This window comes from Ursus americanus, chromosome 11, assembly GCF_024610735.1.
Source record: "Ursus americanus isolate L20-20 chromosome 11, mUrsAme1.1.p, whole genome shotgun sequence".
NCBI classification, from domain to species: Eukaryota; Metazoa; Chordata; class Mammalia; order Carnivora; family Ursidae; genus Ursus; species Ursus americanus.
Genome location: NC_142137.1, coordinates 32531551 through 32559514, shown reverse-complemented (window position 1 = coordinate 32559514; position 27964 = coordinate 32531551). Strand labels below are relative to the sequence as shown.

The 27964-nt window shown below is 34.9% G+C and overlaps 1 protein-coding gene and 1 pseudogene across 1 annotated transcript; one reads left to right on the top strand and one right to left on the bottom strand.

Moving 5' to 3' along the window:
• Positions 1-978: 978 nt before the first annotated feature.
• Positions 979-27964, top strand: ZUP1 (zinc finger containing ubiquitin peptidase 1). The gene is made up of 10 exons (XM_045798534.2): positions 979-1243; positions 2562-3137; positions 10680-10790; positions 12495-12616; positions 13921-14089; positions 17608-17796; positions 18244-18409; positions 22589-22740; positions 23806-24026; positions 27722-27964. The coding sequence occupies exons 2-10, from the start codon at positions 2576-2578 to the stop codon at positions 27767-27769; spliced, it is 1740 nt and encodes a 579-aa protein (XP_045654490.2). The 5' UTR covers positions 979-1243; positions 2562-2575; the 3' UTR covers positions 27770-27964.
• On the bottom strand, positions 9932-10623 carry LOC123792887 (eukaryotic peptide chain release factor subunit 1 pseudogene; annotated as a pseudogene).

The following is a 27964-nucleotide window of genomic DNA, read 5'->3' as shown; positions in this document are numbered from 1 at the left end:
CATGGGATCTTGGCTGTTTCATTGGAGGACTTTCTAAAAGCCCTTATCTGTAGGTCTTCTCTCTCAGACCAATGATTTTCCCCGGAGAAGAATTTTTCTAATCTCCTGACTAGAAGGCACATATCAGACATGAGAACGGATGGGGGTTGGGGGGGAATGGCCTCATAATTCAGTATTTAGCTTTCACTGTTCCCCACTTACAGTCCAACACCTTGACACCCCCTCTCCCCCACTCTTAGCTGTGCATTTCTGACCTAATAGCCTTTCTGGTTCGTTTTCTTCATGAAACCAAACCTATAGCCTTCTGTCTTGGAAGGAAGATCAATCACTTGGCAACCTGGTAATGGAGGAAATCTGGAGGTAGGGGGCTAACTGCTCCTTATTAAGAATTTTCAGCAAAGTGTTCCTCTTTTCAGGCCCAGTTTTAGTATCTTTTTCAGAAGTATCTGGTCTTTAATTTCTGAACATTTCCAGAATTCCGGTGTATAAACCGATTTGTTTTTGTTCACTTCTCTTAGCCAAGTTAGTTACTACTCATCCATACTTTTTCTAGCTTTCAAATGTTATTAAAATCTCATTAACATTTATTTTTATTATTTTTATTCTTCTGTCATTTTAGTAGATTGTGAGAGGCAGGGAATATAGATGTACGTGTTCAGTCTGCCATATTGAACCACAAAATTTGAATATACTGTGCATTATCAGATTATGCCACCCTCCTGTTTAAATATTCCAATAGTTTTCTACAAGAGCCTACATGATTTGGCCTCTGTCTTGATATACCGCGGCAGTCAGGCCTTAGGGTATTGTGTACTCGTGTAATGTCCTAGCACCCTTCGTAGGAATTCATTCTGAAAATTCTCAGAGCCTTGTGTGCCTCCTAGTAAATTAGGAATCAGCACGCTGAACCGAGGATGCAAAAAAAGACTACGACTCCCAGAAAACACTACAACCCAGACAGGCGTGGAGCAGTGTATGATGGGAGTCTTTTCCTTCCGGGGGTACAGAGGAAAAGCGTTTTTGAATGTGATAATGGAAATGAAAGTGTTTTGAAGGCGCTGGTTCTTTTCTTGGTTAACTGTGAATCTCTGAGTATAGGGAGGTCCCCCCAATCTTCCAGGCCGGGAAAGGTAATCGGCGCTGAACGTGCACTTCTCTGCGGGAGAGCCAGACGGCGTCGGCGGCCGACCCGAAGAGGAAGCCAAGCACAAGGCAGTGTAGCCGCGGCCGGATCTTTGGGCCGGTAGGAACTAACGGTCCCTTCCCTTATTCCCCCGGCCTCAACTTTGGCCCAGTTAGTGTCTGGGGCCGGTTTCGGGTCCTGGACGTTGACGCGGACTTTTGGGCAGACTGGGCCGTTTGGCATTCGGCCCTTAGGGCTTCTCTCACCGCCTGCCCAGCCTGGCACCTGTCACAGCCTCCTTATATCTCTCACCCACTTGTTCTGATCAGAGTGTTTGGCAGTTCAAGCGTATCCCTCTGTCTAGCCGTGTCCCAGCCCCGGGAAAAGAAGAAACGATGTGACGTTCTTTCCACTGGTGGTTTGGGAGAATTTGCTTCTAAGATCAGGAACTATTTTCACTTGTCTGAAGGGGAATAAGAAACATAAGGACAATGTAGGAAGTTCTTATAAAGCTAAATTTATTCAAACAATGGGAATAGTTTCCTTATTTTTCTTTTCGTTTTTTTTAAATAGTCCTTAGCTGAACGATATAGGAAGGTTGTGGCTGTGATTGCCTTTTAAAAATTCTTAACAAAATCACCTTTGTCCGTACCCAGTACTGTATTATCCATAAAACCCTAAAGTGACTGCCGATTTAGTACGATTCATTTTATAGACCGAACCTCAAAGACATGGGCTGTCTTACCTAAAATTCTGAGACGTGAGATTGCAATCCAGTTCTCTTGGTTCTGGAATCTGTGCTCTTAGCTACCATGGTCACTCTTTTTATTCTTTGGATTAAGAGGACAGCGTTTGGAGCCTGACTGGGTTAGCATTTTGGCTGACCCATTTTCTGGCCTTGGTGACCTATCTGAGCCAGGGTTTCCTTCATATAGGATGATAATAATGCTACTTAAATTACTTTGATATATCTAAAGCTCTTTACCTGTTAACTCTTGTTATTAAGATGTGTTTATTTACCCTCCCCATTGTTAACAACTTTAAGTTTCCCTATTTAGATAGATCAGTTGATAAGATTTCTTCTTTTAGTGTTCCCTTAACTGACTTACCATACTTGGGCAATTTTATAAACATTATTTTCTTCTCTACTTCACACCAGACATGCTTATTGAAATATATTAAAAATTATTTATTTTAACTTGAACTATTGCCTTTATTTTATTGAAACCATAAACTTAAAATACAGTAGAGAAATTTTGGTTGAGATTTATAATGAAGTTTGTACATTTGAGGAACAGTTAAGTACATCAAAAATATCTTCATCCAAATAATCCAGTTTTTGATAAATATTTGTTAAAAATTTGTTTTAAATCATTTTATAGAATGCATATTTTTCTTCAGTCTTTCAAACTTAAAATAATGTTATATTCTTTTCTAGCTACCTGATGTACTATGCTTTCTTGTGATATTTGTGGTGAAACAGTAACCTCAGAACCAGACATGAAAGCTCACCTCCTCATTGTTCACATGGAAAATGAAGTTATATGTCCATTTTGCAAGTTGTCAGGTGTGAATTATGATGAAATGTGTTTTCATATTGAAACTGCTCATTTTGAGCAAAATGAACTAGAAAGAAGCTTTGCGAGGATCAATACAATACAGATTAGAACTTCAGATAACAGGAAGGACAATACCTTACAGTGTAGAGTGGAAGTTAGTTCTAGTGTCCATTCAGCTTGTGCATCTAATCATCCAAAAATTTCAGCTCAAAGCCTGCCTAATGATAGTGCTTTAAAACATAAAGCCTTTTATTCAGAGAACTTAACTGAATCTAGAAAATTCCTTACAAGTAAGGAAAAAGAGTGTGATCCATCTAAAATAAAAGGATCAATTTATGAAACAACATATAGTCCTCCTGAATGTCCGTTCTGCGGAAGAATAGAAGACTGTAGTCAAGATATGGAAAATCATGTGAAAACAGAGCATGCCGATCTTTTAGACACTCCATCAGAAGGTAAGATACTCATTTTATGTAATAAGTAACAGTAGTGTCAGTTTAATATGTGGTATCCTAAAAGTTGGTTTGTAAATCAGATTACTGCAAATGTGTTTTTTAAATTCAGCTTATAACATTGTTCATTTTCTATTATTACAATATAAAAATATAATTATGGAAAAGAATTTTTGATTCAGATAATAAATGTTTCAACTACATTGAGAGTAGTTTTAGAAACTTTCTGAGGAGATATACACTCAGAATCAATTTTTCAGAGGGCATTCTTTTACTTACCACGTGCCCAGTTGCATCTGAACTGTCTTGTACTCTGATTTTCTGTGGTTCTGAGTTTGGTTCCCTTATGATCAGAGAACACACTGTATGGTTTTAGTTCTTTTAAATGTGTTGGAATGTGTTTTATCTACCAAGATACTGTATATGATCTATCTTGGTACATATTCCATGGACACTTGAGAAAGAGATATATATTCTGCTGTTGTTGGGTTGAGTGTTGTAAGTTTGTCATTTAGATCACTTTGTATTCAGATCTTCTATAGCCTTGCTGATTTCATGTCTAGCAGTTCTACCAGTTTTTGAAAGGCGGTTGTTGAAGTCCACGATTATAATATTTGTCTATTTTCCCTTTCAGTTCTATCAGGCTGTATTTTATGTATTTGGAGGCTTTGTTGGTACATACAGTGTATTTAGAATCATCTCTTTCTTTACTATTGAGTTTTAAGAGTAATTTGTTTATTTTGGATACAAGTCCTTTATCAGATATGTGTTTTGCAGGTATTTCTCTCAGTCTGGAGCTTCTTTTCATTCTCTTAACAGTGTTTTTCACAGAGCAGAAGTTTTAACTCTAATGAAGTGCAACTTACTTGATTTCTTCATTCATGGATTGTACTTTTAACGTTGTGTCTAAAAACTCATCACCAAACCCAAGGTCACCTTTCCTATGTTATCTTCTAGAAGTTTTATAGTTTTGAATTCTACATTTAAGTCTGTGACTCATTTGAGTTAATTTTTTAAAAGATGTAAGGAGAGTGTCTAGATTCATTTTTTTAAATTAATGTTATTTTTTAGAGCAGTTTCAGGTTCACAGCAAAATTAAGTAAAAAGTACAGAGAATACCCATGTACTCACTGTCCTTATATACTCATAACCTCCTCCAGTATCAATATCTGTACGAAGTGATTTATTTGGTCTAATCAACGAACCTACACTGACGCATCATTATCACCCAAAGTCCATAGTTCCATTAAAGTTCATTCTTGGTGGTGTACATTCTACAGGTTTTGACAATGTGCAATAACAACTACGCACCATTTTAGTTATCATGGAGAATAGCCTCAGTTCCCTAAAAATCCTCCGTGCTCCACCCAGTCACCCCTCCCCCACCCCAACCCCTGGCAATCACAGATCTTTCTACTATCCATATTTTTGCCTTTTTCAGAATGCCATTGGAATCATACAATATGTAGCTTTTTCAGATTGATTTCTTTTACTTGGTAATATGCATTTAAATGTTTCTCCATGTCTTTTCATGGCTTGATAGCTCTTTTTTAGGGCTGAATAATATTACGTTGTCCAGATGTACTACAGTATGTTTATCCATTCAACCTACTGAAAAACATCTTGATTGTTTCCAAGTTTTGGCAGTTAGGAATAAAGCTGCTTTAAATATCCAAATGCAGGGTTTTTTTTTTTTAAAGATTTTATTTATTTATTTGACAGCGAGAGAGGGAACACAAGCAGGGGGAGTGGGAGAGGAAAAAGCAGGCTCATAGCGGAGGAGCCTGATGTGGGGCTTGATCCCATAACGCGGGGATCACGCCCTGAGCCGAAGGCAGACGCTTAACGGCTATGCCACCCAGGCGCCCTGAAATATCCAAATGCAGGTTTTTATATGGACAAATGAATTTTTGATTCATTTGGGTAAATACCAAGGAATGTGGTTAATGGATTGTATAATAGTAGTGTGTTTAGTTTTAGTAAGAAACTGCCAAACTCTTTCACAGTGGCAGTGAATGAGATTTCCTGTTGCTCCACATCCTCACCAGCATTTGGTATCGTCAGTGTTCCAGATTGTGACCATTCTAATATTTGTGTTGTGGTATCTCATCTTAATTTAATTTGAAGTGCTCTCTCATAAACATAACATGAACATCTTTTTGTATGCTTAATTATCATCTGTATATCTTCTTTGGTAAAGTGTCTGTGAAGGTCTTCAGCCCACCTTTTATCTGGTTTTGCTTTTCTTATTGTTGATTTTTAAGAGTTCTTTGTATATTTTGGATAACAGATCTTTAGTACATGTATCTTTTTGCAAATATTTTTTCCCATTCTGTGACTTGTCTTCTTATTCTCTTTGACAATGTCTTTTGCAGAGCAGAAGTTTTTTTATTTTAATGAAGTCCACCTTATCAATTATTTTGTAACTTCATCATGCCTTTGGTGTTGTCATCGCCATATCCTAAGTTATCTAAGTTTTCTCCCATGTTACCTCCTAGGAATTTTGTGGTTTCGCATTTTAGGTCTATGATCCATTTTCAAGTAACTTTTTGTGAAGGATGTAGGTCTGAGTCTAGATTCATTTTCTTTGCATTTTGATGTGCACATGTTCCAACACCATTTGTTAATAAGATTTTCCTTCTTCCATAGTTGTGCCCTTGCTTTGTCAAAGATTAGTCAGCTGGGCTATTAGCCTATTTCTGGGCTCTGTGTTCTGTTCCATTGATCTATTTATTCTTTTTTCAGTACCATTGTGTCTTGATACTTGTAACTTTACAGTAAGTCTTGAAGTCTGGTAGAGCCAGTCCTTTTACTCTGTCTTCTTCACTATTGTGTTGGTTATTCTGGATCTTTTGGCTCTTCATATAAATTTTAGAATCAGTTACTTGATAGCCACAAAACAGCTTGCTGAGATTTTTATTGGGATTGTTTGGAATCTATAGATCAAGTTGGGAAGAATAGACATGGTGGCAATATCGAGTCTTCCTATCATGAACGAGAAATACTAGAAACAACTTAGTTGTTCTTTGATTTCTTTCATCAGAATTTTGTATTTTTTTTCTCATGTATATCTTGTTATATATTTTGTTAGGTTTTTACCTAAGTTTGTTTGGTTTCTTTTTGTGTTTTTTTTGGTATTGATTTGCCCAATTGTGTCTTTCAAGGAATTGGTCCATTTCATCTAGTTTATAAATTTGTGGCATAGTACATAATATATAACTTTATTATCTTTGGAATATACATGGGACATGTGATGTCCCCTTTTTTATTTCTGGTGTTAACAATCTGTGTTCTCTTTTTTCTTCTTAGCTTGGCTAGAGGTCTTTGGTTTCATCGGTTTTCTCTATTGGTTTTCTGTTTTCAATTTCATTGATTTTTGCTCTATTTTTTTTTATTTCTTCTGCTTATCTTGGATTTAACTTGTTCTTCTTTTTCTAATGTTCTTTAGTGGCAGCCTAGATGATTGATCTTTCTTCTTTTCTGATATATGCGTTCAATGTTATTAGTTTCCTTCAAAGCAGTGCTTTTGCTGCATTGCACAAATTTTAAGCTGTATTTTAATTTTCATTTAGTTCAAAATATTTTTAAATTTCCCTTGAGATTTCTTTGATACATTATTTAAATGTGTGTCTAATCTCCAAGTATTTGGGGATTTTTCTGCTCTTAATTTTTATTTCCTTTGTAGTTTGAGAGCAGACATTGTTTGATTTTAATTCTTTAAATTTCTTAAGCTTTAATAGCCTAGTTTATGTTTGATGGTGTAGAATGTAGTCTGTCTTGGTGAATATTTTATATGAGCTTAAGCAGAGTGTATATTCTGCTGTTGTTGGATGAACCTGTGTCTAAATACATTCAGTTGATTGATGGTACTGTTGAGTTCAACTATATCCGTACTTATTTTCTGCCTGCTGGATTTGTCCACTTCTAAAAGAGGGGTGTTAAAAATTCTCTAACTGTATAATGGCAGATTCATCTGTTTCTTCTTGCAGTTCTATTAATTTTTACCTCATGTATTTTGACACTCTGTTAGGCCCATGCAGGTTAAGGATTTTTATGTCGTCTTGGAGTATTGAACCCTTTGTCAATATGTAATCCCCCACTTTATCCTGGATAACATTCCTTATTCTGAAATCTGCCCTTTCTGAAGTTAGTATAGCTACTCCCAGTTCCTTGTTCGTTTGGTTTTGGTTTTGGTTAGTGTTAGCATGATGTATCTTTCCCCATCCGTTTACTTTTAACCTATATTTGTATTTTTTTTAATTTATATATTTATTTTGGAGGGGGGTGAATAGGCAGCAGGAGAGCATCTTCAAGTAGACTCCCCACTGAGCGCAGAGCTCATGCAGGGCTCCATCTCACAACCCGTGAGATCTAACCAAGTCGGATGCTTAACCAACTGAGGCACCCAGGCTCCCCTCTATATGTGTATTTATATTTAAAATGGATTTCTTGTAGACAACATACAGGTAGATCTTATATTTTGTTTCACCTTGATAATCTGTCTTTTATTGTGTATGTTTAGACCAGTGATGTTTAAAGTGATTATTCCTATAGTTAGATTAATATATCCACACTATATTTGTTATTGTTTTCTAGTTGTTGCCCTTGTTCTTTGCTTCTTTTTTTGTCTTTGACTTTTTTCCTATTTTTTGTGGTTTAATGGAGCATTTCATATGATTTCATTTTCTCTCCATGGGGAAAAAATAGTTCATGCATGTAGTCTTTATTTTATGTTTATTTATTTATTTTTATAATTTTTACTTTGTTATATTAGTCACCATACAGTACGTCCCCAGTTTTTGGTGCAATGTTCCATGATTCATTATGCATGTAGTCTTTTGACCCTATTTGGCAACATAAGAATGATCCTTGGGCCTAGAACACTTCCTTTTCAAGAGATAGAGTCCTCACAGCCTGTGTATGGAAATATCTTCCCTTGTTTCAGGCAACAATGTATACCCCTTTGTTTTGCTTAAGCATGTGTGTCATATGGCACCTGAACAGCCTTAATGCTAGCTCTGTCCTCTGCTGAAGGGGATGACATCCTTCATTCTGTGGTGCAAGAGAGGTGTGTACAGACCAATTGCCCTGTGTTGGCTGCTGGAAGTGACCCACTGGCCATGGCAGACTGATGTCCAATACCGAAGAAGATCTTGCTCTTTCTCTTCTCTGTGTGTTTCTCTGTGTTTACTGTGAGTAAAGTGTTCTCTCCAGTACTTGACTACATTATGTTTTCTGTGGCAATTCTGATATCAAGATGCATTTGGACTTCTACTCCTGATCATACGCAAGAGATGTCACTTGCTTAATACTCTCCTTTCTTAGTTATACTTGTTTTTACTTTTTTAGTGCTTGGCCTAGAGTTTGCAGTATACATTAACAACTAATTCAAGTCTACTTTTGAGTAACATTGTATCACTGTAGAAGTACAAGGACCTTATAATAATAAGATACTCCTAATTCCTCCCCCTGTCCCTTATGTCATTGCTGCCATTCATTTTAAGTAAATGTTAGCACACATGTATATACATATATATACACACACAATTGAATGTTGTTGCTATTTTTAAATAAACTTATCTTTTATATCAATTAATGAGAAAAATAAAAGTTTTATTTTACCGTCTCCTATTTCTTCTCTGATGCTCTTCTGCTCTTCCTTTATGGATATCCATGTTTCTGACCAATATCATTTTCCTTCTCTCTGAAGAACTTCTTTTAACATTTCTTGCACAGCTAGTCTACTGGCAACAATTCCCTAATTTTTGTCTGAGAAATTCTTTATTTTTCCTTTACTTTTGAGGGATAATTTTGAATAGTACAGAATTTTAGGTTAGTGGGGGTATTTTTTTATTTTGTTTTTTTTTTCCTTCTAGAAAATTTAAATATTTCACTCCTCTCTCTTATTTCCTGAGTGACTTCTGAAAAGTTGTATGTAATTCTTATCTTTGTTCCTCTATAGGTAAGGTGTTTTTTCCCCTCTGGCTACTTTCAAGATTTTTTATCTTTGATTTTCTGAAGTCTGAATATGATGTGCCTAGATGTAGTTTTTGGTATTTACTGTGCTTGGTGTTTTCTGAGCTTCCAGGATCTATAGTTTGATGTCTGACATTAACTTGGGGATATTCTCAGACCTTATTGCTTTAAATAATACTTTTGTTCCTTTCTTTCTGGTATTCCCATTTTGTGTATATTATACCTTTTGCAGTTCTCCCACAGTTTTTGGAGATTGTGGGGGGTTTTTTTGTTTGTTTGTTTGTTTGTTTGTTTTTTAATGTTTTGGAGGTCTCTTTCTGTTTCATTTTGGGAAATATCTCTTGTCATATCCTCACACTCAGAGATTCTTTCCTCAGCCATGTCCAGCCTGCTTAATAAGCCTAAGTGGTCGATCTCTAGCATTTCTTTTTTTAGGATGTCACTTCTGTTAACTTTTGAAGATTTATAGCACTTAAATTATGTTTGCTTGAATGTATGAAGGTTAAAAAAATTTTTTTCATAAAATGCAAGAGCACCCAATTTGTCATCAAATAAAAGTAAAAACTGGGTTTCTTTTTAAATTTAGTCCAAAGTAACATTTAGGAACTTAGTTGTAAGCTGCAATGTTGACACCATGACAAAGCCAAGTATAGGGTTGGGTCTGGTTTTGTTTTGTTTTTGTTTTCAGTAGCCAGTGCTGTTGGATTAAGATCTGGAAATGGTCCAGTTGTAAGGCAGGGATCATTTGGATTCCACCAGGGGTATGTTAGTTGGCTGCTGCAGGGGGAGGCACATTTTCTGGGACCCATGTCAACTACCTGCTAGTCATCACGGTGAAAAAATTCATCGTCTCCTCTTTGATGTTCCATTCCATGGAAATCAACTCAGTATTGCAAGATACTTCAGTTCCACCAAATCTTGTCACAAACTAGGATCTTTCATATGACCTATCTGTGACAATTTCCAATGTAGCTCCAAATTTTTGATAGTTACGAGCAAACCATTCCAGAAGGGACATACTCTCAATCGGTTCATGTTCCTATACTGTCAGTGAAATGAGATTTATCCTTCTCTTATTCTTCAGTTAGGTTAAGAATTTTCTCCTCTTCTGTGCCTTGGCAATGAAGAACATTTCTCATTATATCCAGATTTTCATAAACTGTTAGAATCTCTACAGTTCCCACTTCCAAAGCCTTTAGTGTATCTTCAGCTCCAAAACAGTACTTATCTGTGTCCTGGCTGATTTCACCAACGTGTTGAATTAATTTTTCTGTTTGAATGGATTTTACCTTGGAAAGAACATCAACAGATAACTCAGTGGCTTGGTTTCCATCAACTCATTTTAAGTCTTTTGACTGCAGCGTCTCTCCACATGTATCAGATTGACTTGGTTCAGTTTTAAGGTCAGCTGATCCACCTAAAATGAGACCAGTCCCATTCACTTTGTGGAAATAAACAGCTGCCTAGCAGTCTCAGCTACCTCCTAAATACAGTTATTCTCTTTGACGTAGGGTCAAAAAATCTAAAAGCTCTCAAAATAAAACCAACTGAATTATATTTCTAAAACAGGTCATGATCAACCACTGTATGACTGCCCTATGTGTGGACTCATCTGTACAAATTACCATATTCTCCAGGAACATGTTGACTTACATTTGGAAGAAAGCAGCTTTGGACAAGGTGTGTTGATATGTTTAAAAATAAGAATCTCATGATTTAATTTCTGTTTCCTAGGATATATCTAATTAGAGTAGTGATATAGAGGGAAAAAAGCATACTGGTTAAAAATAAATTTGTCCCTTTAAAGAATTCTAATGTAGCTTCAACTTCTTTTTAGAAGTTGTTTCACAGAAAAGTTGTATAGGATGAACTGTTGGGAGCAGCAGCTAAACTAGTGGTTTTGCCCCCAGAGTTTTGCCCTAGAACACCAATATTTAGAAAACAATGAAATATGTACAATTTAAGAAACCTGTTTGATGAAGTTGAGGCTGTTCTTTCAGGAGCTAGAAAGAACTGAATTTAGCATCAGCTCAGCAAAAGGTGTTGTTGAATGAGGAAGCTGCCATAGGGTACATATAACTTAAAAAAATATGTATATGAACTATATGATTTAAATGTTTTTCAGGTTCATTTCCAGTTTGCCCAGTTCCTTATATTACCACTTACTAGTTTTGTAAGTGACTCTGTACAGTTTTTTCTCTGTCCCTTATCTTTTGGAATAGTGGCATTGATTAAGTAATCACTGTGGTGCCTTAGAAGTGGAAGGATTCTGTGAGTTTCAGAGTCCCAATGAAACAATATAAAGTAGGCCCTAAGAGAAACCAATTGTGTTCTACTGGATTTCATTTTCTTAAGGTACATTGGTTTCTCCTATTAATTCAGGGATCTTCAGTATCTAGTATTAATGATCCCAGTACCAGTCAGTGATCTTCATGAGTAATACTGCTTGCTCACTCAGCCTAATCCCAAAATGAGAATCACTGGAGCAAAGATAAAACAGTCCTCTACTCCAGTGATTCTCTACAAACTACAGTGATTCTCTGCTGGTGTACAGCTACCACTTATAAGTACTCTGAAGCTGAATGACAATTCTTCTTTTGTTTATAATAGGCTTTCTATGGGTACATAAATTATTCTGTAAGCCTATGGTAGATAATGAAAGATAGGCCTGAGTAAATCACTATAGATAGTGTCAGAAGTATGCTAAAAATCAGTTGTAAATTGTTTGTCTCCAGCAGGAGTGGGGACCAAATAGGAAGATGTAGTAGAGACTGAGAAATTTGAAAGAAAAGAAAGAATATTCAAATACATAATTCAAATATCAATTTGGAAGTCGGGGAGACAAGATCCTGGTCAGAAGCCACTGACTAATGAATCTGTGGGATATGGGGTAGAGAGGAAATGGCAACATGATGCAAAATTGTACCATTTGTTTGAGACCTGATTGTAATTAAGCTGTACTTTGCAAACATATTTTTATGCTCTTATTATTTCCTTTTCTTCCCCAGTTTATTTTAAAAGCCAATCTTCTTTATTTGTGTTAATAAGGAATACCAATGAAGAGTATTACTTAATTTCTCTAAGGAAGTTTCCTTAGGAATTTAAGTATTACTTCCTAAGGTTGTTGAGAGGATCAAATGAGATAGTTAATGAAAAATGCTTGTCACAGCCTACCTATTCGGTGAATATTAGTGATTTAAGTAAAGGTTCTACCCTTATAGAAGTTGTTCAAGTTCTGCTAGAAGCAGTGTTTCCATGACATCATAGTCGTGAGTAAATATCAAAATAATAGCATTTACTCCATTTAAAAGATGAGTTAATGTATAATAAGTGAGATTTGAATTCAGTAGTTATTTTATTCTAAACATTAAAAATATCTAATAGGCATAGATAGAGTCCAATGTTCTAGAGATCTAGAATTGGCTCACCAGCTTCAACAAGAAGAAGACAGAAAGAGGAGATCTGAAGAATCACGACAAGAAATGGGAGAATTTCAGAAGCTCCAGGTACAAAGATTAATAACAATTGTAATATTTTGCTTTGGTAGAGTTCTTATTTTTCAAACATGCTGTCAAGACTGCAGCCTATTGTCATTTTTGGTATACAAAATATTCTTTTTACATACGCATTTTATAGTTCATAATAGCTACCACTTATAAGTACTCATTCTGGTCATGTACTGGGATAAGCACTTCATATATAGTATGTTAAGATCTTCACAGCTCCCTAACTGACAGGTGAGGATGTAGAGACAGAGTGCTTATGGAGCTAGTAACTTGTTCAGGTTCAGGCTATATTAAATAGTAAACTCTGGATTCAAACCTATGTTAAATTGATAGGGCAGATTAGGAAACAAAGACTCAGAATTTAAGTGTTTGTGTAGATACTTAAAAGAGAAATTTAGAATTAATATCTCCTGTCCGAGTGTTAAATTCTTTTAGTGATTGCAATTTAGGCATTTAAAAAGAGCCATTTTTAATGGAAAACTTTTAATATACGAATGTACGTCGTACATATCATAATTTTCTCAGACTTCTGAGTCTATCTTAGATATGTCACACCTGACTGTATAATTCTCATTTGGAATACCTAATTTAGGCTATTTTTCTCCTTGGTGATTCATTTATTTGCAAAACATTTTCCCTCCAAGATTCAGAGGAGGAAAAAAAGCTGGCTTTTCCTAAGTTTTCTTTGTCTTACATAATTTTGAACGTTATCAATACAAAAAGTTTCCAGTTTTTAAGGGAGTTCGTTAAGTAACTTTGCAAGTTGTTTAGATCTCAAAAACTTTTTCCATAGAGGCTGTGTTATACATTGGAGAGTCTATATCCAGTGTGCAAAAAAACATTGTTAATTTACTATGTAGAATTACTGCCTGAATGAATTATGGATTAAGTAGGCCTTCATAGGCTAGTCTGGGAACCAAGTAATACGTATTGGTAAGTTTCTTAAATAAATCAGTGGTGTTTTCAGAACTCGTCTGCCTTTTTCAGTACCTTTAGTAGGAAGACAAGATTCTCTACTTTCCCTACTACAAGGAAAGCAAATCTCTTGCCCTGGTGGTTGTTTACAGAGGAAGGCTGTTTGCTACTAACTCAGGGATTTGTGTGTGTGTGTGTTATTTATCTTTAATAAAAATCTTAAGAAAAATCTTTAATAAAAATCTCTAATAAAAAAATCTTAATCTTGTATGAAAGTCTACAAACCAGAATGTTTCAAAATACATTTCCAAATAAATAAAATTATAGTAAGTTTCCATCCTCATTGAGGTAAAGGGACATAAAAAGTAAGCCATTTTTATGTTTGATAGAGACAATATGGTTTAGATAATTCTGGAGGTTACAAACAACAGCAACTACGAAATATGGAGATAGAAGTCAACAGGGGAAGAATGCATCCATCTGAATTTCATAGAAGAAAAGCTGATATGATGGAATCGCTAGCTGTTGGTATTGATGATGGAAAAACAAAAACTTCTGGTGAGTACTTAAGCATCAAAATCATTATTTTAGTATTTCATATAACAGTGAAGTAATAATCAAGATTTTTTGAATTTTGCTTTATTTTAATAATCCATAGTTTATATACTTTTAGGTGAAACTGTTCAAATAATTTTTTATAAGTGTTTTTGTGAAACTTCTGCACTTTTATTTTTTCATTAAATAATTCACTTAAAAATAATTTACCTTTTTTTATAAAAATTTTTTATTATGTTATGTTAGTCACCATACAGTACATCCCAAGTTTTTGATGTAAAGTTCCATGATTCATTACTTGCATATAACACCCAGTGCACCATGCAATACATGCCCTCCTTAATACCCATCACCATCCTGTCCCGATCCCCCACCCCTCTCCCCTCTAAAGCCCTCAGTGTGTTTCCCAGAGTCCACAGTTTCTCATGGTTCATTCCCCCTTCTTTTTACCCCCCCTTCCTTCTTCCCTTTCTTCTTCTACTAATCTTCCTACTTCTTATGTTCCATGAATGAGTGAAACCGTATGATAATTGTCTTTCTCTGCTTGACTTATTTCGCTTAGCATTATCTCCTCCAGTCCCGTCCATGTCGCTGCAAATGTTGTGAAATCGTTCTTTTTGATGGCTGAGTAATATTCCATTGTATATATGGACCACATCTTCTTAATCCAGTCATCTGTTGAAGGGCATCTCGGCTCCTTCCACAATTTGGCTATTGTGGACAATGCTGCTATGAACATTGGGGTGCATATGGCCCTTCTCTTCACTACGTCTGTATCTTTGGGGTAAATACCCAGTAGTGCAATAAAAATAATTTACTTTTATATTTTGTTCATTTACTTGACATTTGAAAGTGAGCCTTTTAGAAGTTTTTATTGAGTGTTTACTATGTTCTAAATCAATGCTGTGTGATAGAAGTATAAGTGAACCAAATATATATGTGTGTATGTATGTGTGTGTATATATATATTTTTTTTTTAATTCCAGTAGTCACATTAGGAAAAGTAAGAAGGGATGAAGTGAAATTAATTTTAATATTTTAAACCCCATGTGTCCATACTATTATTATTTAAACATATAATCAATATTAAAAACTATTAATGAAATACTTTGCAATCTTTGTACATTCTTCAAAATCCAGTGTGTATTTTATACTTTACAGAGTATTTATATTTGGACAAGTCACATCTCAAGTGCTTAATAGTCACACTTAGATAGTGACTACTATATTGTTTTAGTATAGTTTTAGACACTAAGATCTTTATATATATATTGCATCATTTAACTCTCAAAACAGACATTGACTTGTATCCTGTTACATTTTTCTGGATTAGTTAATTGTGATTTAGATAGATTAAATTACTTTCCCAACGTAACCACATAGCTACTTATTGGCCCAGCTAGTATTCACAATCAAATCTGCCTTGCTCCAAAGAATGCCTTTTCCCTGATGTTTTTTAAGGTATTTTTTTAATGTACCTATTAGTGTAGTAAAAAAATGTATATGGACACAACCTTGTTCCTACCACAAAGTTTCCTAATCTTACTGTTTTAAAGCTGTAAACCTCTCATATGTATTTTAAATCCCTTGTGCATCCATTTCTGATTCTAATCCCTCCTATCCACAAGGAGAACCGATATCCTGAATTTGGTATTTATCAGTCTCCTGTATATTTTAGTGCTTTTACCATATATGTAGGTGTCCATAAAAATATGTAATATTTTGATGTATTTAAACTGTGTATTTGATCTGTTTCTATTTGGTCTGCTCAGATATGTTGATTCTTACAGCTGTACTTCATTCATTTTGACTCTGATATAATATTTCCTTGTATAAGTTATACAGAACTTATTTACCTGTTTTCGTGTTGACAAACATTTAGGTTGTTTCCAGTTTCTTACTCTTACACATTATGAACAGGTCGGTTTTTTTGTTTGTTTTGTTTTTTATCCTTAATACCCATTATCCATTTACCCCATCCCTCCCACCCACCTCCCCTCCAGCAACCCTCAGTTTGTACCCTTTTGTCAAGAGGTCTTTTTTAAGAGTTTCTCTGTAATGAATCCAGAACTGGAGATACTAGGTTAAAGGGCATATACATCTCTAACTTTGTTAACTTTGTTAAGGTTATTGCAGAATTGTTTTCTAAAATGATCATAATCTACATTTGCATCATTGTATTCTCACTCACACTTTGTATGGTGACACTTTTTAATTTTTGCCACTCATTTTTGAAATGCTATAGTACTTAATTTGCATTTTCCTGATTACTCCTGAGTTAGTTTCTTCAGTAAATAACCTATTCCCTTCCTTTGTCCGTCCTCTTTTGGGTTGTCTTTTTCTTCTTGATTTGTGGGAGTTCCTTCAATATTTAGGACACTAATTCTTTGTTGATTATATGAAATACAAATATCTTCTTCAGCATCTATAATTTGCCTTTAAATTTTGTATATGGTATTTTTAATTAGAGTTTTAAATTTGAATGTTATCAAATTTCTGTCTTAGTCTTTATTTGTATCCTAAGTGTCTTGTTTAAGGAAATCCCCCAACTTTGAGGTTATAAACATATTCCTTTGTATTTTCTTTAAACATTTATACTTTGCTTTTCATATTTCTACTTTTAATTCACTTGGAATTTGTTTGTACATATGTGTGTATGAAAGAGAAGGAGAGAGAGAAAGAGATGGTGTGGATTTAATTTTTCCCCTTATTTATAACAGTATTTATAAGTTCTTACTGCTTATGTATCTCAAGCAATAAGAAAGGAAAGCAACTCTGTACTTTCCCCACTTATCTTTATATTTCTTCAAGGGTCTCCATGTAAAAAGGTTTCTGTGAGGTAGGACATTCCAGCAGATGTGGAATATGATTCATTAGGAAGCAAATACTAGAATTTCTATTTGTTTTTAATTTATGTCACCCTTTAATTTCTATTTGTGCATATGTTTTAGAATTACTATAGAATAGAGTATGTATAATTTAATATTAATATATCTGTAGAAGATTAAAGAATACTGCTCTATAATATACTATTTCCTTTTTATAAGCTGCTTTGAAATTCAGTGATTGTGTTGCAAAGATTTTTATTTTTGTTAGTTACGCAAATGTTAATTGAAGCAGCTGTTAGTTAAAGCTATTATTTCTGTTTAACAATAGATTATAATTTCACAAAAAATATTGAAAAATTTCTAAAGAGATTTAGGAGCTAAGGATAGAAAGTTTTATTATGAGGAAATTTTTCTTTGGCAATTATAGGATGTGGTTGCTAAGACCGCGTTACCTAGACAGTGAGGCACCATTGTCTTAGTATATATAATAAGTAGTATGCTAGTGTTAGGAAAACTTGCATAGTAGTAACAAGACATGAACTAAGGTTATAACAGTAAAAAGATAAAGAAGATGAAATCGACAGGATTTACATGGGGCACTTGAGAGAGAGACTAATATTAGAAATATATGAGGTAGCCATAAAAGATGATAGCTTATCCTTCTAAATCTTCTAAGTCTCTTTTTTATTTTAGGAATTATTGAAGCACTTTATAGATATTATCAGAATGCTGCCACAGATGTGAGGCGTGTGTGGCTTTCCACAGGGGTGGATCACTTTCATTCATCTTTTGGTGACAAAGGTTGGGGTTGTGGTTACAGAAATTTCCAGATGCTACTTTCATCATTACTGCAAAATGATGCTTATGACGATTGCTTGAAAGGTACGTGAAATACAATTCTCTGAACTTATCCACTGATATGTAGTTGGCCCTTGAAAAACATGAGTTTGCACTGCATATAACATGGATTTTTATACATGGATTTTTTACAGTTTAATATTGTAAATGTATTTTTGCCTTATGATTTTTTCTTACAATTTTTTTTGCTTTATTATTAAAATACAGTACGTAATAGGTATAACATAAAATATGTGTATTGTAATCAGCTGTTCGTTTTATGTTTATTGGTAAGGCTCCCAGTCAACAGTAGGTTATTAGTAGTGAAGTTTTAGGGGAGCAAAAAGTTATATGCAGATTTTTGACTGTGCAGGCGATCAGTGTCCCAACCCCTGTATTGTTCAAGGATCAACTCTACATATAATATGGAATGCGTTAATATCTATAGTACTTTAGTAACTGTCAGGTAACGTGTTTGCTTGTATATTTTAGGTATGTCAATTCCTTGCATTCCAAAAATTCAGTCTATGATTGAAGATGCGTGGAAGGAAGGTTTTGATCCTCAGGGTGCCTCTCAACTTAATAACAGGTTACAGGGAACAAAGGCCTGGATCGGAGCTTGTGAAGTATATACACTTCTGACCTCTCTAAGGGTAAAGTATGTACCTGAAAACCGAAGTTAAGGTTATTGTCACATCTGGGAGGTTTTCTTTGTTGTTGGTTTTTTCTTTTATCAAAGGACAGTTAAAAAATAAAATTTAAGTGGCACTGAAAGGCTTATACTAAAAACCAGCAATTCAGCCCCTATCTCATATACTTCTCTATTTTCTAGTCTTATTTCTCAGAGGCAGCTGTTACTTCCATTATTTTGAATACATTGTTTTGAATAATATGCTTTCGGGGGCTTTTTTCCCTTTTCTTTTCATTTTTTGGTTTATCAGTTTTAGACATTGTCTGTTGCATTTCCCTCACATTTCCTACCTGTGATCATCCTCAATCCTTGTAATTTGGTTAAATCTCACTTTTTATTTAAGTTAAAGTCAGAGTTTACATCATGACTGTATAATATTATTCATTGCTGATTTCATTTCCTTTTCTGAAACGCTTTTAAAAATTTTCCTTAAGAATTGTCTTTTCTCTTCCTTTTTGCTATTTGACTGCATCATGGTCTCAAACTTTTTCACAGCCTCCACGTACGTAATCTGAGGCACCCCTATTCCTGGACACTTCTTCCTTGAAGCCCTCTTTGTCTTTGCTCAAGTCTCCTAAATCCCCCTCAAAGTTGTAATTATGTAGCATTTCTTCATTGTTTTCTTGAAGTGGAGCCTGGACTTTTTTCTGGATTCCATGTCTTTATCTCTTTTGGATTGCTCTTCTGCTTAAACACATGTTTCATTAGCTTCCCAGTCCTTAACTACTTAAATGATAGTTTGGGTGGCTATGTTATTCTAAATTCAAACTCATTTTCAGATCAAATCAAGTTTTTACTCTGTTGACTTCTAGCAATCACTGTTACTGTTGAGAAGGTAAAATGTTATCTGATTTTCATTCCTTTTATGTATAACCTATTTATTTTCTCCAGAAATTTTTTGCATCATCTCTTAGTCCTGCTATTTATGAAATTTCACTATGAATGTGGGGCTTTGATTCTTTGTGTTGGGCATTTGTTTTTGCTTTTGAATCTAGAATTGTGAGTTGTAAGATCTCAGTATAGTGGTTAGGAGCTTGGACTTTGGAGTCAGACTGCCTACAATTGATTCTAGTTTTCCTGCTTATTGGTTGGCTGTATGACTTAATTTGTCTTAGCCTAGTCCCACTGTTGATAAAAAGAACATGTACATAGTAACTGCTTCATAGAGTTACAGTGATAGTAAGTGAGATGATAAAGTGCTTAGAACTGTGACTGGCATGTAGTAAGAGCTCAGAGGTTAACTGTTTGATAATTACGATCCCTCCATTTTCTTTATTCTTCTTTCTGGAACTTCTGGTAGTTGGTCACTGAACTCCTTTGACTTTTTGAGTTTATTGGTCATTTTTCATTTTTTATCTTTGCTTTTTGTTTTACTATGTAGGTTTTCTCAATTTTATCTCCCAACTGTTCTATTGAAATTTGTGTCTTAGCAATCATGTTTCTAATTTTAAGGGGTAATTTCATAACATCATAGTCTGTTATGGTTGCAGATTTTTTCCCAACATTTTCTTTCTTTCTTTTCCTTACATTTTGTGGGTTTTTTCCACGTTAATTTGTTTTCATGTCTATATATTTTAGTCTTTCGCATCTTGAAGGCTTTCTTCTAACTTCTGTAAATCCTTAGTTGTCCATTCCTAGAGTGAGGATGAGGCACTAAAAGATCAGAGGTCCTGTAGGATTACATGGAGCTTGCAGATGAGCAGACTTCATTTAGAGAGTTGTAGGTGGAAGCTTGCTATTTGTTTGGCAAACTCTGAAAATATTAATATAGGGAGAGATCTTTTCTAGGGGCCCTTCAGAGAAGAGTTCTCCATTCTCCTGCCTAGAGCTCCTGCATTGATGGAGGGGGTAGTTAAGCAGTGATTTGCTGCCTTTATGCAAATATTCAATTCATTTCACATTATAGCCCCACTACTACTCTCCCCAATACCTAATTCCTCTAACTTTCAGCCTCTCTGGGATTTTAAGACAATTGTCTGTTTTTGCATTCACTTTTATGTTTCCTTTTCTGCTTTTCCTTTTCCAGAAAATGCAGGGCAGTTTGGTCTGTCTCCATTCTCTTTGTCTTGGCTGTTTGAATCATTTTCTCCTTCAGTATTATGTTGTTTGGCTTTTTAAGGGAACAGAGATAGATGCTTATGGTCATCTCTAATGGAAAGTTTGCCTTTAAGCTTCATGGCTCTGTGTTTCCTTTAGGTTTGTTTTACACCATTTTTACCATATTAATTGATTAGATTCAGAGGTAAAACTATTAACTGTTAAATAGAAAAACTTTGGGGGTGCCTGGGTGGCTCAGTTGGTTAAGCGTCCAACTCTGAATTTCAGCTCAGGTCATGATCTCACAGTTATGGGCTCAAGCCCCACATGGGGCTCCCTGCTCAGTGTGGAGTCTGCTTGAGATTCTCGCTCTCCTCTGCTCCTGCCCCTCCCCCCACTTGTGCTCTCTTTCTCAAAATAAATAAATAAAATCTTTAAAAGAAAATAAATAGAAAAACCTTATTTAATAATTTTCTTGAATTATTTAAATCAAAAGGACTATTTTAATGTCCTCTAACTTTATTTTTTCTTCTTTTCTTCTTGTCAGTCTGTTCACACTTTCAGATTACATATTATATCATATACTGAGTTTTCAGATAATGTTTAAGGAAAGGAAAATATCTATCTAAAATACCTGATATATCCAGCTTTTTTCTTGGTGACTGAAATAGTTTAGTTTTTTAGTAAAGCCTCTTTAATACTCTGCTCCGAATTTGTTTACTACTTGTTTAAATGTCTTCCCTTTGCTCTGAATTATATTCTGTAGGGGACTATTCAGGTTCTAAATCTAAATATGTAGTCAATTTCTAACCCAAAAGCACCATACCTACGTTTTAAACAATTTATCCAGAAGTTCATTTCAGCGTTTAAAACTCAGTAGTAATCAGTTGAAAGTTAGCCTCAACACTAGACTTGCTGAGGCTAAGGATAGCAACCATTATAATTTTGGTGTATTTGGGGACTTTATTTGTCAAGAGAGACAAGGAAGGACGGGATATCTGTGCTATACTTTGAAGTGACAGAAAAGCTTTTAATTGCTTTTGCTTATGACCGAGTATTTATTTATTTATTTATTTTTATTTTTTATTTTAAAGACTTTATTTATTTGACAGCACAAGCAGGGGGAGTGTCAGGCAGAGGAAGAGGGAGCTGAGCAAGGATCTCGATGCAGGGGCTCCATCCCAGGACCCCGGGATCATGACCTGAGCCGAAGACAGACGCTTAACCAACTGAGCCACCCAGGCGCCCCTTATTATTTTTTTAAAGATTTTATTTATGAGAGAGAGAGAAAGAGCACGCGAGCACAAGTAGGAGGAGGGGCAGAGGGAGAGAGAGAATCTCAAGCAGACTCCTTGCTCAGCAGGGAGCCCGACATGGGGCTCCATCACACAACCCTGAGATCATGACCTGAGCAGAAATCAAGAGTTAGACCTTAACCCACTGAGCCACGCAGGCGCCCCTTGCTTATACCCGACCTTTTAAAAATAGTTGCTAAGAAGTGTCAGTAGTGCTTCTGGTTAAAATAATTTCGTTTATTCAAGGTTGACTTCCTCTAGAGGTAGGAATACCACTGTGGTCTACTGCCAAATAGCAGATAGATAGATGTATAGATGGGAGTACATACAGGATTTTCCTGAGATCTTTGCAGGTGTTCTTTTCTTGTCTGTTATTGGAATTTGTGAGAACCAACAGGAAAAATACTCAGGATATTTTTGATAGATGTGAGTGGCTATTGCAGAATTAAAATTAGAAGTCAGCTTCTGATTGATATCAATCAGGTTTAGAGACTTTAGAGTGAAAGTTGTATCTCAGATTACATGTAGATGACTTTTAAAACCAAGCTGGGCCCTTGTTTACTATTCATGGAGATTCTCTATGTCAGAAAATGTAACTTTTAGATCAGTCATCAATCTTATTATATTTAAATAATTATTTCTTCATAAAATGACATTTTTCCAGATACATAATGAAACTTATACTTCCTTCCTTCTTAGGAAAATACTAATGAGATAAAGTTAGTTCTAAATTAAAATTTTTTGTATAACTCCATTGGTGAAAATGTTTTAAAAACTATTCTCCAAACAATCCATTTTGTCAATTTTTTTATAGGTGCCACATTGTTGATTTTCATAAGTCAACTGGTCCTTTGGGTACACATCCTCGTTTATTTGAATGGATATTGAACTATTATTCTTCAGAGAGAGAAGGGAGTCCAAAAGTAGTGTGTACATCTAAACCTCCAATCTATCTTCAGCATCAAGGTTGGTATAACTCATAGATGATGAGTATAACTTATACCTTTACAGGACACCTAATTGACTTTTGCTTCAGGACAGATTAAGATTCAGATAATAGGGAAGAGGGGAGAATTGTGACATTAGTCTGATTTTCAGAGCTACATTGTCATTACGGTACCTTCCTGGGTATTGAAGGGTGCCATCCCTCGTATATTTCAGGGCCACCTGGTTCACTCTTCCTTTCTTGTTCATCCCTTACTTTTTTAGGTCTTCACCTCTGTCACTTCAGTGAGGCCTTCCCTGATCACCTTATTTAAAATTCCATCTTGTTATCAACCTCTTACCACTGGCATTTTCTGTCTCTCTTCCCTGCTTTATTTTTTTGTATCTAACATAGTAATATGCTTATTTATTTACCTTGTTATTTACCTTGTTTATATTCCTTCCTTTTAGAGTGAAAACTCCATAAAGGCAGGGATGTTTGTTCTGTTTGCTTCTGTATAGCTGACTGCCTGGAATAGTGCCTGGCACATGGATACTTGATGTATTTTATTGAATGGATGATTTGAATCAGCAGGAATAGTAGAAGTAAATGTTGGGGATTTTATCATTTAGGAATACAAGCTGTAAAGGTTAAGCCCCCCCCCCAATGAAATTCTAGTATATATAAATTTACTTTTGTTAACCTTTTGGATTCATGAGAGTTTTTGTTCCGTGATAGGTAATTTTCGAATGCTTTCATGTGAGGTAATTTGGATAAGAAGGATCAGGGGATTAGGAAAGAAAAGCTAAAATAATATGGCATAGTAGACATAGAATTTTTTGTAATGGAGCCTTTGAGAAAAGAAAAATTGAACAAATGAAAACTGAAGGTTAGGAAATAGAACTAAAACTGTTGTGTCTTCAGAGAGTACCTGTCAGAGGAACTGATTATATTTCTATTCTAAACACATATGTGCACACACTGCATACAGAATATATATATATATATATATAGTGTGTGTGTGTGTGTTTAGTAACGTCTATGTGTATAGCAATAGATAGCTAGGACACACACATATACATAGCTGTTTTTTTATTTTTTGATAGGTCATAGTCGAACAGTTGTTGGAATTGAAGAGAGAAAAAACCGAACATTATGTTTACTAATATTTGATCCTGGATGTCCTTCTCGAGAAATGCAGAAACTGTTAAAGCAAGACATGGAGGCTAGCCATCTCAAGCAACTTCGGAAATTTGTGGGAAATTTAAAACATAAGCAATACCAGATAGTGGCAGTAGAGGGTGTTCTTTCTTCAGAGGAGAAAGTTGTAAGTATCTGCATATGTATGTGAAGCTTGAACAAGTTGAACTTACAAGTTTAAAATTTTTAGTTAAAATCAGTGTTATCCCTTTAGATCTCATTCTGCATTATTTTGGTTTTGTATCATTTAATTTCTGGAGTGGACAACTTTAAATTTCAAATGCTACCTAATGACTTTCAAATACTTTACTCAGAGCTTCATAAAAATATTTAATCTTATATAATGTAATTGTTAATGCCAGGCAAATGATGAAAAATGGCAACGTATATAGTAAGAAAATCTAACTTAATCCCAGGAGACCTAGTGCGTATTGGTCTTAATAAGTATGGTTTATTAAGTGTGATTCTTGTAATTATTGAGGCTCTATCTTATGCATCTGGGGTTACTGGATAGACATAGTTCTAGAATTTAACTTCAGTACAGTTGCCTCTTTATCCCTTACAGTTAAGTGGTGACTGGTATGTTCAGAAGAATTTCTAGGGATTGAAAACCCCTCACTTGGTATAAACTGAAGTTGTGTAATGGCGTAGCAAGTCCAGAAAATGCACAGTTCCCAGAATCTTAAAAGAAAAAAATGTCCCTATTATTAGACTACTCCATGTGGTTTGTTTCCCTCTGAGGAGAAAAGAGACAGAGGACTGGAGAGGAGCATTTATGAAGGGTAACAGGATTACAGGGGGAAGCACTAAAATTACTTGAAATGAGAAATAGAACCAGAGTTCATCTTTTCAGCCTCACAACTTGGAATATAAAGGTGAAGATTGTTTCAGAGGTTCTTCAATTTAATTGTATCTTAAAGGTTTCTTTGCCGTGACATAAATGCCAAAATCACATTCATTTTTTCCACCCTATCATTAATTTGGCTGCATGAAGTTAGAGATTAATTTTATTTATTAATTAATTTAATGATTTTTAAAAGACTTATATTTTTATTTGATTTTTTAAAAAATTTTATTTATTTGAGAGAGCATGCCTGCACACACAAGCAGGGAGAGGGTGAGGGAGAAGCAGGTTTCCCTGTTGGGCAGGGAGCCCCAAGTGGGGCTCGATCCCAGGACTCTGGGATCATGACCCAAGCAGAAGGCAGATGCTTAACCAACTGAGCCACCCAGGTGCCCATATATATATATTTTTTTAATTTTTAAAGATTTTATTTATTTATTTGTCAGAGAGAGAGAAAGCACAAGCAGGGAGAGTTGCAGGCAGAGGGAGAAGCAGTCTCCCCACTGAGCAAGGAACCCAATACGGGACTTGATCCCAGGACCCTGGGATTATGCGTGACCTGAGCCAAAGGCAGATGCTTAACCAACTGAGCCACCCAAGGGTCCCTATATTTTTATTGTAATTCCAGTGTTGTTGACATAAAATGTTCTATTGGTTTCAGGTGTACAATATAGCGATTCAGCAATTCTATACATTACTCAGTTAAGTGTACTCCCCTTCACTAGTTCACCCATCCCTGTACCACCTCCCCTCTGGTAGCCCTCTCTTCTCTATAGTTAAGAGTCTGTTTTTTGTTTGTTAGAGGTTAGTTTTAATAGGTATAAAATACCAAGATGCTTGTTCATCAACATACAAGTAACTTTTGAGAGCATTGGTGAGGTTAAATATTATCATGGAGCCTAGCTGAACATTTTAGTTGTTAACTTTCTGGTTTTGGAAAGTGAGACATTGGTGTTAATAGAATACTAAAAATGTGCATTTGCTACTGTTCCTTTTTTTGTTTTTTTGAGTCATGGAGAGCAGCTGTGTCTTTAACCAAAAGAATCAGAACTTGGCTGACTATGTACAGTACTGCCAGATAGAGAAGAAATAATAATAATAGGGCTATAATTGTAATATTAATGAAGTAATACTTTATAATGCTTGCTTTGTGCTAGGCACCATCCTACAGTATAGGCACTATTATTCCCGTTTTACAGATGAGGATACCTAAGCTCAAAGAAGTTGTTATGTCACACAGCTGCTAAGTAACAAGAGGCAGGATTTCAACTCAGTCCATTTACATCCAGAGTCGTCCTCTGTATTGCTTCTCCTGGGAGGATACAAAGGCTCATTGTTTCATGTTTGCTAATTAAGCTTATATGTGAACAATTCACTTTTATTATTGAGAAGATAGGACAGTATATTTTGAAAAATGAAAAAAAATCATCAGTTAACATTGTTTTCACATATTGCTTTCAAGCTTAGGTTTTTGTTTTTTTCTTTTTTTAATTACTGTGTCTTACAGTTATTCTGCCATTTTTAACAGTGCTGTATATATTGTAGGAATTCCACAAATACTGATGTACTGATTAATCTGCATATCACCAGATAGAAACCTGTGTCTTTAACTAAGGGCACATTAAAGACTTTACTTTTTATTTCAGGGTGGTGGTTTTTTTATAGCTCATTTTAAAATGTCTTTTTTGTCCTAAGTGAGAACTGTAATTTTAATTGTAGGACTTTCAGAGCAAATTTAGTATTTTAAAGTATCCCAAGATATAGATACTTGTAACTGCATTTTATGTTTTGTTCTTCATATTTGGAGTTAATTTTAATATTTTAATAATCATGCAGCTCTTATTCAAGAAGAGAAATCAGGTTTCAAAAATTGTTTTTACCCTGGCAGCTATCCTATAATTACCATAATACATTTCTGCCGTAAGTATATTTTGAGTAATAATTCCAAACTGTTATAGGTGTTGGAGCACTTGTTTAGGTGAAAGGATTTATGTTGGAAAATATCTCCTAATGCAATTCAGTTAAGTAATGCATACAGACCTATTGAATAGCTATTTTTCTCATTCTTTTCATACACTGACAAGTTGTAGTTAAATTATATCAATGCATTCTTTGCTTTCCATTATGTAATCCTTGTACTCTTGATTTAACTTTGTTTTAAATTAGCTTGGTATAATGTGCTTTGATTTGTAACTCAACTTGTGAAAATAGAAAAAATGTTTAAAAGTCTTTTAGGGGCACCTGAATGCATCAGACAGTTAAGCATCTGCCTTCGGCTCAGGTCATGATCTCAGGGTCCTAGGATCCACCCCACGTGAGGCTCCTTGCTCAGCAGGGAGTCTGCTTCTCCCTCTCCCTCTTCCCCCTGCCTGTGCTCTCTCTCTCTCTTAAATAAATGAATAAAAATCTTCTAAAAAAAAAAAAAGTCTTTTAAAGTGACATTTTTAAGGCCATAATGAAGGAGATAATTTTCTTAAAGGTTCTCTGCTCATAGCTCTCTCTCTCTCTCTGTCTCTCCTTCTCTGTGCTTATACATGTCTCTTTCTGACCATGAGCCATCATTTTTACTTTTGACTCATTATTCCTTAAAAGAGTGAATTTTCTTTTTACTTTTTTCTGTTTTGTCTTTATCTGATATTTTGTTTAATTTTTTTTTTTTGGTTTGGCTTTAGAAATGTTAACTTCTGGGATGCCTGGGTGGCTTAGTCAGTTAAGCATCTGACTCGATCTCAGCTCAGGTCTTGATCTCAGGGTCCTGAGTTCAAGCCCTCATTGGGCTCCACTCTGGGTGTGGAAACTACTTAAAAAAAAAAAAAAGTTTATTTCTAATTTCCTAAGTTTGAAGTTGTAATTTTTCTTAAGGAATTTTAATTATCTTGAAAAAAATTCTAAATTTTATTTTTTATATTAGATAATATATATTCTAAATAATGGACTTCTTGCTTAAAATTAACAGTTCTTTAAAATTCCTTTTCAAGGCCAGGAGACAAGCTTCTCAAGTCTTCACAGCCGAGAAGATTCCTTGAAGAATTAAGCATTTCAGTGATCATGGAATTTTACTTTATTTTCCAAATTCAGATATTAAAGTCCCAAATACAGCTTACGAATCTGAATTCTTTAAATACTCAACTTATAATTTAATTTCTAAAACATCTAAATCATCTAACCTCAAGTACCTCATTGTTTAGTAACTAATTCAATAAACTATTTTGTTTGCATTA